Here is a 10962-nt window from a genome sequence, read left to right as displayed (position 1 = left end):
CCGCCACGCTGAACCAGGTTTTTTTGGGTTTTTTTTATAGCACTTGCACACTCAATATAATGACATGTCCTCCCAGTCGAATCCATTGTACTTAATCTGAGCCACCTAGTGACATTCTATAAAAAAAAAAGATGTGGTATGATTACCAATGAGACAACTCTCCACAAGAGACCAAATGACACAGAAATTAACAACTATAGATCATCGTACGGACTTCAACAATGAGCAAAGCCCATACCGCACAGTCAGCTATAAAAGGCCCCGAAATGACAAATGTAAAACAATTCAAACTAGAAAACTAACGGCCTAATTTATGTACAAAATAAAGAACGAAAAACAAATATGTAGCACAGAAACAAACGACAGCCACTGATTTACAGACTCCTGACTTGGGACAAGCAGTCTGTCTTTACTCCATAATTTACGTCTGGTTTGACAGGACTAGAATTCAGGTCAGCGGATCAGAGTTCTTAATGAGGTTCGTGTTGCTAAGTCTTCAGTTTTCTATGTTATTGTTTGTGTACTGTAACTGTTGTTTGTCAGTTTATTTTCGACTTATGAGATTCAATGTCCTTTTTGTATATTGTGTCTCTCTTTTACAAGATAACGGATAAAATGAAGCACGAGATACAACTAGCAAAACGATTAAAGCGTTCGATTTCTGTTAACCAGTACAACAATACATATATTATTAGACAGGCAAAATAGGATTTCACAGCTTTATTTTTGTACAACGAAGAATTGTATAAAAAGGATAAAAAAAATAGTTTGAATTTAACAATGATACAAACGGATGCAGTTTGTATCAATAATATAACATAACAATGAATTGAAGTTCTGAGAAAGACGTTTTGCAGTTTAAAAGCACTTTATGTGCACGATGGATGGACCAGCTTCGTCGTACTCCTGCTTGCTCATCCACATCTGTTGTAAGGTTGAAAGTGAAACTAAGATGGAACCACCGATCCAGACGGAATATTTCTTTTCTGGTGGAGCAATTATCTTGATTTTCATTGTTGATGGAGCAAGCGCTCTGATTGTTTTCTGCATACGCTCAGCCATTCTTGGAAACATGGTTGAACCACCAGAAAGTACGGTATTAGCATACAAATCTTTACAAATATCAACATCACACTTCATGATGTATGTCGTTTCATGCAAACCCTAGGATTCCATTCAAAGGAAAGATGGTTGTAACATGGCCTCTGGACATCTGAATCTTTCATTGCCGATTGTGATAACCTGTCCGTCAGGTAATTCGTAGCTTTTCTCTAATGATGATGATGACGCGGCTGTGGACATTTCTTGTTCAAAGTCTAATGCTGCATAGGCTAATTTTTCTTTAATGTCTCTTACGATTTCTCTTTCGGCTGTGGTTGTGAATGAATATCCACGTTCAGTTAGAATTTTCATCAGATAGTCTTTAAGGTCACGCCCGGCAAGATCCAACCTCATAATAGCACGAGGAAGGGCATAACCTTCATAGATGGGTACAGTATGGGTAACGCCATCACCACAGTCCAACACAATACCAGTTGTACGACCAGAAGCGTATAAAGACAAAACGACTTGAATAGCAACGTACATAGCTGGGGAGTTGAAAGTTTCAAACATAATCTGAGTCATCTTTTCTCTGTTGGCTTTTGGATTCAGTGGAGCCTCTGTCAGTAAAACGGGATGTTCTTCTGGGGCAACACCATTTTAGAAAGTGTGGTGCTAGATTTTCTCCATATCGTCCCAGTTTGTGACAATTCCGTGTTCAATAGGGTATTTCAGTGTAAGTATTCCTCTTTTGCTTTGAGCTTCATCTCCAACGTAGCTGTCTTTGTTGTCCCATACCAACCATTACACCCTAAAAACACAAAATGTCCATATCAATACCAATTGCATTAGATGTCAAGGCATTTAATAGGATTTGGCATGCATCCAGACCATTTAACTCAAAAATTCAATTTTTATCACATTCAAATTTATACCAACAATTGACAGTTGTATACGAATTTGCTTTCGTATCAATGTTGCAATGTGCAAATCAAAAGTAAAATCACAAAAGTACTGAACTCCGAAGAAAATACAAAACGAAAAGTCCCTAATCAAATGGCAAAATCAAAAGCTCAAACACATCAAATGAATAGATAACAACTGTCATATTTCTGACTTGCAACAGGCATTGTCTTATTTAGAAAATGTTGGATTGAACTTGGTTTTATAGCTAGCTAAACCACTTACTTGTATGACAGTCGCATCAAATTCCATTATATGTTTGCACCTCGTTTTGCATTTTGTTATTCATAAAAGGTATATTTAAGCTTAGTTTGTGGTACACAATAAGAATCGTTAAGCGTATGCATTTTGTTATTCATAAAAGGTATATTTAAGCTTAGTTTGTGGTACACAATAAGAATCGTTAAGTGTATGCATTTTTTATTACAGAAGGTAAAATTAAGCTCATGTTGAGTTTGCAACTCTTGCATTAATGATCAATTAGATAAAAGGTTGGTATGAACAACAACTTCAATTTTAAGCATATATATACGTTTTATTGGTAATGAAATTATTTATCCAAACAAAGATACATTGTTGGACGTGGCCAGTTCTATACCAGTATAAAACATAACCAAATATGAGCACCGATTACGATAATCGTTGAACTGTATTGTACTATGTACTAGGTTATCACTTTGGCATACAATTTTGAAATGATTTTTTATGACAGCTCACAAGAAATTGAATTCAACAACAGGGGGCATTTAAAGGCTATCTACTGTTCAGCTACATAATTGTGATCTAAATCAATCAGCGTGAATCTAAAAGTTCTATATCAAGTTGGAAATTTTTTAACCAACCTGATGTCTGGGTCTTCCAACAATTGATGGAAAAACACCTCTCGGAGCATCGTCTCCTGCAATCCAGCTTTACACATTCCTGATCCATTGTCAATCACCAAAGCGGCTACGTCTTCGTCACACATTTTGAAATTGATGAGATCTTTTTCGATATTTTAAATTATTTTTTGCAACCTTTCTGGTCCTATTACAGAAATCGACTGTGCCGATTTAAAATTTACCTTACTTTAGTTCACCTTTCTTTTTCATCTTTCCATCATGGGATAGCAAGCTATTTGTTACCATATATGGCAATTCAGTATGAATCTTTTGCATACGAGTATTTGAAAAGTTAATTGTTCAATAGACCGTTGAACCTATAAAGTCACAAGTTATGTTTATTGATGCATTTTACATACTGAATATTTATAATGATCTAATACTGAGATCAAGAATACACACGTATTTATAAATTTGTCGGTGAACCATTTTTTAAAGTTTGCTTTCATTTAAATTAACATATGTTAAATATAAGAGTATGAAAAATATTTATTTTGTATAATTATGTTGACTTCAATATTAAGCATTTTTGAATGATGGTAGGTTTCATTAACAATTATATATCAATAATAAAATGTGTAATCACAACTGTGACGTGATTTTCATAGTTAAAGTGTTCAAATGTAGAAACAAATAAACATCCTCATCATGATCACAAGAACGGCATTCGTATTGTCTTAAATGTCAAATATAAAAGTTACAAAAGAGGAGCGAAAGATACAACAGGGACATTCAAACTCATAAATCAAAATTAAATTGACAACGCTCTTGATAGAAAAAAGGACAAATTTAACAGACAGACAATAGTACACAAAACACGAAAAATAAAGACTAAGCAAAACGAACCCCCAAAAATTGAGGTGATCTCATATGATCTCATGTGGCACATGTTGTGCTGCTCATGTTATCACAAACTCGGTAATAAGTTTAGTTCGTTAGTTCACATTCGTAAGAAGGGAACGGGATTGTTGTTACGACATATGGAACATATCCTCTATCATTTGTAAAACGGATATTTCATAACGGTCTACCGACTCGTGATGGCGTCCGTAAAACTAACGAAGGGATGATTTCAACTTCACCATTTGAAACTCTTGTTTAAATAGCTTCCGTGTGAGCAGCAAACCTCTATACAAGTGTACCTAACATTGATTAAATAACTGGTGAATGTGACAAGGAAGCAATACTATGGATTAACTTAATGATAGCGGACAAATATTTGTAGACTAACAACATGCATTGGTCATTATGCTTATTCTTAAAACAGAACTACTGCTACTGTTATAAATTATAAAATCATATCACAGCTCGTTAGATCTTTTATAGATATGTGTTAAAGAATTGCGTATTTGATTAGGGATTCCACATTGTAAAATGCAACTCAAGATTGCCCCAATCCTATTGATCACTATATGAATGTGAAATACATATTTTAATATAAATTTTATATAAATTTCAATTATATAACTCAGGAAAAAATTTTATAAAGGAACATGTCTCTATCTTTTTTACGGGCCAGTCAGATGGCATAAAAATAGGCTATAAAAATACTTGGCTTATAATTGTTTGCTTTTTACGCAATGTTACTTTGGCGGAGAAATGTCTGAAAGGCAATCATACCACATTTTCTTACAATAAACATCCATATACTGTTCCCAAAACATGACGTTTAACAGTGAAGTCGTAGAAAATGTTGGATTTGATAGATATTGGAATATTTACATGCACTTCCAGATATTAGATGTGTTAGAATTTAAATGCATTTTTCGTCATAGCTGTATATAATTTAAAACTTAAATCACACACTTTCTAAATCTAATTGTTTAGCCATTTCCTTTAAATGAAATTTGTGTTTAAATGTCGTATCAAGTTATAAGAGAGAACGTCAAATTATTTTCGCTCTCTGGTTCTTTTTGTTGAAGTTTCTATCAACGATCGCAGTTTTCTGATTTTGTTAAGTATATAATTGTGTTGCGATTTTTATAACTCTTGCATTATTAAAATAAATTCACCGAATGAAATGTATAAAATATGAGATATAAATTTGTAAATCGTTATCCTTCACATGCTATCGGTGGTAGTGATATATGTATGTGTGGCAGGATCTTAGACAAACTTAAAAGTCAATCCAAGAATTACATGTTTATTTCAAGAGGAAAAAACACATACCAAAGTGGAGTATCCAACTTTTGTTAGGACCCAAATGCATATTTTGACATTAAACAAAATAAAATGGCCAACCGTGAAATGCTCTACGATTTTAGATCTGCAGATACACAAATCGTTGTCTGATCTTTATATTCAAAAATAATTTCGTATTTCCGTATCTTAGAATCGAATACATCGTTTTCGCGGTCTTAGCTCTAAAGCAATCTGAACTGTAAATTGTCCACGGTGTTTCCGAGTGTAACACTTTGAATACATTTGTTTAGCATTGTTCGTGATGCATGCAAACAGGTGACGCAACCAGTCCTTCTCCATTTAGATTTCATGTGATTCAATTTTTAGTGAGTTACCTCGATTTGTCTCTTCCTTTTCACTTCTAAATTTAACATCGATAATTACTATCGCCTAACATAAGTGATGTTATTGAGTATTGAAAGGCGTGATGTGTTATCAACACCAGATTGGAATATTTCCTGGTGGAGAGTCTGTCCCAGAGGATTCTACCAGTCCGATTGCCTAACAGCATGAAAATAAGTAGAATATTACTTTTGAACACCGGTATACTTCTGCTGCCTTTATTTGACCGCAAATGCTACTAAATGAATGGGAATTTACTAATAACCTAATCATCGCTAAATAGATAACAAAATATTTGTTTCTACTTTTTTTATCTGAAAAACTTAAAGTGGATATCCGAATCAATCGCATGGTAGCAGCTTTTATCAAGACTGCAGGATATTTCTTAATTGATTCAATATCAAAACAAAAAGTACTATCTACTCATAGTTCATTACAAAAAAAAATTATTTAATCATTTGAATTACTAGAAATCGAATTTTGTATTATCTATGATCAGTACAAAAATAAAATATTTACACAACATGCAGCCTGCAACAGGCAGTGTGCTATTTACTTTTCATTCAATTTTAGAAACAGAGGCAAAAGATAATTCAAACTCATTAGTCGATTACAAACTTACAACAACATGGCAAAAAACAAAACACTGTATACAAAACACAGTGCAAGAATAAACCTTAGTAAAACAAGTGATGACATGGGTTGATACAGACGGATAAGAAGGCCTTGCTCCACTTGTTGCACCCGTAGAAAATACCACGATTAAAACTACATGCACTGCATTTTGGACTTTCATTATACAAAATCGTTATTAAATGACAATTGATTGGTTTGCAATCAAATCTGATCAGAAATCATATGTTAGAGACGAGTCCAAGTTAAGGAGAATAAAATAACCATATTTTTGTCCATCTGATGAGTTAAGCCTTTTTCAACTGATTTTTATAGTTCGTTCTTATGTTGTACTGTTATACCACTGTCCCAGGTTAGGGGGAGGGTTGGGATCCCGCTAACATGTTTAACCCCGCCACATTATTTATGTATGTGCCTGTCCCAAGTCAGGAGCCTGTAATTCAGTGGTTGTCGTTTGTTTATGTGTTACATATTTGTTTTCCGTTCATTTTTTTACATAAATAAGGCCGTTAGTTTTCTCGTTTGAATTGTTTTACATTGTCTAATCGGGGCCTCTTATAGCTGACTATGCGGTATGGGCTTTGCTCATTGTTGAAGGCCGTAAGGTGACCTTTAGTTGTTAAAGTCTGTGTCATTTTGGTCTTTTGTGGATATTTGTCTCATTGGCAATCATACCACATCTTCTTTTTTATATCACTGGATATGTAGATTGACGTCAAGTGAAGAAAAGGCAAAGTGGACCAACAGTCAACGAACTACCAACATTAAAATCTCCAATAAAAAGGATTATATGCGCCATAACAGGACGCTAGTCATATATTATTTGGTATGAGACATCCGTTGTTTTGTCAATCGACAAAGCCAATAACGAGAAGGGACGATTTGTATACAATAGGAAATATCATTACGTTTGACATGACATAACTATTTGAACTGAGGTACGGAAAAAGTATTAAGAAATGCAAATTCAAATCATTCATTTTATTCTAAAAGAAACTGTATGGTTCGAACCGTTTTTGTTCGAGCGTAACTGATGAGTCTTACGTAGACGAAATGGACGTGTGACACGCAAAATTATACGCCTTGTATCTCATATGAGTTTTTTTTAAATCCAAACAACAATCCTTATATTAAAACATATATTAAATGTATATTAACGATTTTATTGTGTTTAGGATACTTTATTGAAATAGTAATCAACAAGAATGTGTCCTCAGTACACGAATGCCCCACTCGCACCATCATTTTCCATGTTCAGTGGACCGTGAAATTGGGGTAAAAACTCTAATTTGGCATTAAAATTAGAAAGATCATACCATAGGGGACATGTGTACTAAGTTTGAAGTCGATTGGACTTAAACTTCATCAAAAACTACCTTGACCAAAAACTTTAACCTGAAGCGGGACAGACGGACGGACGAACGAACGGACAGACGGACGGACGGCCGCACAGACCAGAAAACATAATGCCCCTCTACTATCGTAGGTGGGGCATAAAAATTGAAATTTGAGAATGATGCAAAAGAATTAGATCAAGGCAAGTCTGTATTATAACAGTTAATAGTAGTTCGGAGCAAGATATTTTTTAATCTAAAAGCATTTTCTGTGGACGATGGATGGACCGGATTCGTCGTATTCTTGTTTGCTGATCCACATCTGTTGGAAGGTTGAGAGTGAAGCTAAGATAGAACCACCAATCCATACGGAATATTTCCTTTCTGGTGGAGCAATAATTTTGATTTTCATTGTTGGTGGAGCAAGTGCTGTTATTTCTTTTTGCATACGGTCAGCTATTCCGGGAAACATTGTTGAACCCCCAGAGAGGACAGTATTGGCATACAAGTCTTTACGAATATCAACATCACATTTCATGATGCTGTTGTATGTTGTTTCATGCAAACCTTGTGATTCCATGCCCAAGAAGGATGGTTGTAACATTGCCTCTGGACATCTGAATCTTTCATTGCCGATTGTGATAACCTGTCCGTCGGGTAATTCGTAGCTTTTCTCTAAAGATGACGATGTAGAGGCTGTGGACATTTCTTGTTCAAAGTCTAATGCCATATAGCACAATTTTTCTTTTATGTCTCTAACGATTTCTCTTTCGGCTGTGGTTGTAAATGAATATCCACGTTCAGTTAGAATTTTCATCAGATAGTCTGTTAGGTCACGTCCAGCAAGATCCAACCTCATAATAGCGTGGGGAAGGGCATAACCTTCATAGATGGGTACTGTATGGGATACACCATCACCAGAGTCCATCACAATACCAGTTGTACGACCAGAAGCATATAAAGACAAAACGGCCTGAATAGCAACGTACATAGCTGGGGAGTTAAAGGTTTCGAACATAATCTGGGTCATCTTTTCTCTGTTGGCTTTAGGGTTGAGGGGAGCCTCTGTCAGTAAAACTGGATGTTCTTCTGGGGCAACACGAAGTTCATTATAGAAAGTGTGATGCCATATTTTCTCCATATCGTCCCAGTTTGTGACAATCCCATGTTCAATAGGGTATTTCAGAGTAAGGATTCCTCTTTTGCTTTGGGCCTCGTCCCCAACATAGCTGTCTTTTTGTCCCATACCAACCATTACACCCTGAAAACCACAAAACGGCCATGTGAATATAATTTGTATATTAATCAAACAAATTTTATCCGCCTATTTACCCCTTAAATATAATTTCAAACATTGATCTACTAATATAAAAAAATATATATCAGAAGGACATACAAATTCCAACTTTCTGTTCATTTTGTAACGGTGAGACTGTAAATAGTACGTTAATTTTGGGTAGTTTTTCGACATGCATATTAATATACACCGAATGGTGTGCTTTCAAAAGCGAAATGGTCGATCTTGAAGACTTGGAGTGCTTTCAAGGTGCGTCGTACAATTTGATACGATTGTAATATTAACTTATAAAGTACTAATGTACATACGTAGGCGTGACTTAAGTCACTGAGGTGTAAATCATCACCAATTAATGGTTCCGGCAAAGTGTACCGGCAACCTGTACGGTACAAAATACTTTTTCTTCAATAGTCTTGTCACTTTGTGACGATGATGAGAAGCAGAATTTGAAATATATGGGTTTGAATGAATTTAAAACAAAAACACAACATAATTTTGCATTTCATTGTATAACAAGGCAATTTGTATGAATAAAAATAGACAAGGTTTACTCAAAACACCTGATTACCATCCGAATCTTTATAAATAGTTATCAAAGGTACCAGGATAATGATTTAATACGCCAGACGCGCGTTTCGTCTATATCAGACTCATCAGTGACGCTCAGGTCAAAATAGTTATTAGTCCAAACAAGTACAAAGTTGAAGAGTATTGAGATCCCAAAATTAGTTTTAAAATTACACATCATTTTTCATAAAGTTGAAGCTATCTGAGGCCCTGTTTAAACAATTTTGGCAACAAAGTTTAGGTTCATCTGACAAAAGATTTAGGATACTTTTTAAACACTTAAGTGTCTTTTCAGTTGATTCAATTAGTTTGTGTGAAAGATTTTAACTGATTTAGTCATTAAAAACCCTCGGATTCAAGCTTAAATATGAAAAATCTATCAAATATGCAAAAAAATAAAAATGTCACTTTTCAGATGGTTTTTGTCAAAAATGAAAGTGGCCGCATCCGTGTTCATCCTCAATCTTTATATATGTTATGTATTATCATCAAACACAACTTATATTTCAATATTAAGAATGAACACAAATGCGGCCGCTTTCATTTAAGACGGAAACCGTCTAAAATTTAATTAAAGTGCTATAATAGTGAAGATTTCAGTAATTTAGCATGACTTTAATAATGATGCTAATACCCGATATATGTGCATTGTATTGTCAAAAACAGCCCATATTCATGTAGCATAAGCATTCTTCTTTCCAATAAATATCTGAAAGTTTACATTTTAACAATTTTGTAAAACTGCTATATTTTGGGGCCAAAAAAAGGGGTCTTACTTTGTGTATCAAAGTTCCAAAATGATTCCCTTAGCTTTTACTGATGACCTCTGGGTTTTTTTTTCAAATTGACCAAACCAGGAAGTTGTCTAAGTAAAGGAGATTTTTTTTGGATTGGACTAAATAGCGATACGTTGTATAGTTTGTTAAAAACTTTAATTATTAACAAACCTGATGTCTGGGTCTTCCAACAATTGATGGAAATACAGCTCTTGGAGCATCATCTCCAGCAAATCCAGCCTTACACATTCCTGATCCATTGTCAATTACCAAAGCGGCTACGTCTTCATCGTCCATTTTAGATTTATGTTTTACCCTGTAACAACCTTTCTATTACTGTCACAACAATTGACTGAGAAGACTTTAAAATTCACATTAGTTTTATTAACCGGTCTTCCTCTTCTTTGTACCTTTTTACGAAAGCGATATGTTACCATATATGGCGATAAGATATGAATGTTATTATTAGCAGATATATAAAGCAAAAGCTTTTAGTTTATACGCTGGTTTAAACGTCATGCTCTTTAAAGCATATATTTATCTATTTTAAAAATATGCATAATAATCTTACACTTAGATATTATATCTTTATTTGTTGTAAAATCAGAAATAAGTTTTTCTTCTGCAAACTTTAGAAATATGATTATGGTGCTTTTTGTAAACATTTGTATAATGAAGGTGCACGCATTGTTACATATTAATATGAGACAATGTTTTGATTGCTGTACAAAGAAGTGATATACCATGTATAGTTTACGGATATATGGTGACACAAATCAACCAAGCATTTTTTCCTTTTAAAATCCGGTTCGTTTCGATCAATTCTCTCTAAATTCTTTATATTCTTTTATAGATTATCGTTGGTTATCTCAACGAGATTGATTGTCATTAATCTTCGAGTTGAGATGACCAATGATAATCTGTTTATCGCTATTTTATCTATGACA

General features: G+C 34.3%; 1 protein-coding gene and 1 pseudogene across 1 annotated transcript; both read right to left on the bottom strand.

Moving 5' to 3' along the window:
• Positions 1–1170: 1170 nt before the first annotated feature.
• Positions 1171–2971, bottom strand: LOC143082195 (actin, cytoplasmic-like; annotated as a pseudogene).
• A 4212-nt stretch (positions 2972–7183) lies between these two features.
• Positions 7184–10347, bottom strand: LOC143082193 (actin, cytoplasmic-like). Its single transcript, XM_076257776.1, has 2 exons — positions 10187–10347; positions 7184–8636 (listed from the first exon to the last, which is right to left on the bottom strand). The coding sequence occupies exons 1-2, from the start codon at positions 10310–10312 to the stop codon at positions 7632–7634; spliced, it is 1131 nt and encodes a 376-aa protein (XP_076113891.1). The 5' UTR covers positions 10313–10347; the 3' UTR covers positions 7184–7631.
• Positions 10348–10962: the final 615 nt, after the last annotated feature.

Source organism: Mytilus galloprovincialis, chromosome 7, assembly GCF_965363235.1.
Source record: "Mytilus galloprovincialis chromosome 7, xbMytGall1.hap1.1, whole genome shotgun sequence".
NCBI lineage: Eukaryota > Metazoa > Mollusca > Bivalvia > Mytilida > Mytilidae > Mytilus > Mytilus galloprovincialis.
This window is presented reverse-complemented; position numbering and strand designations above follow the sequence as displayed.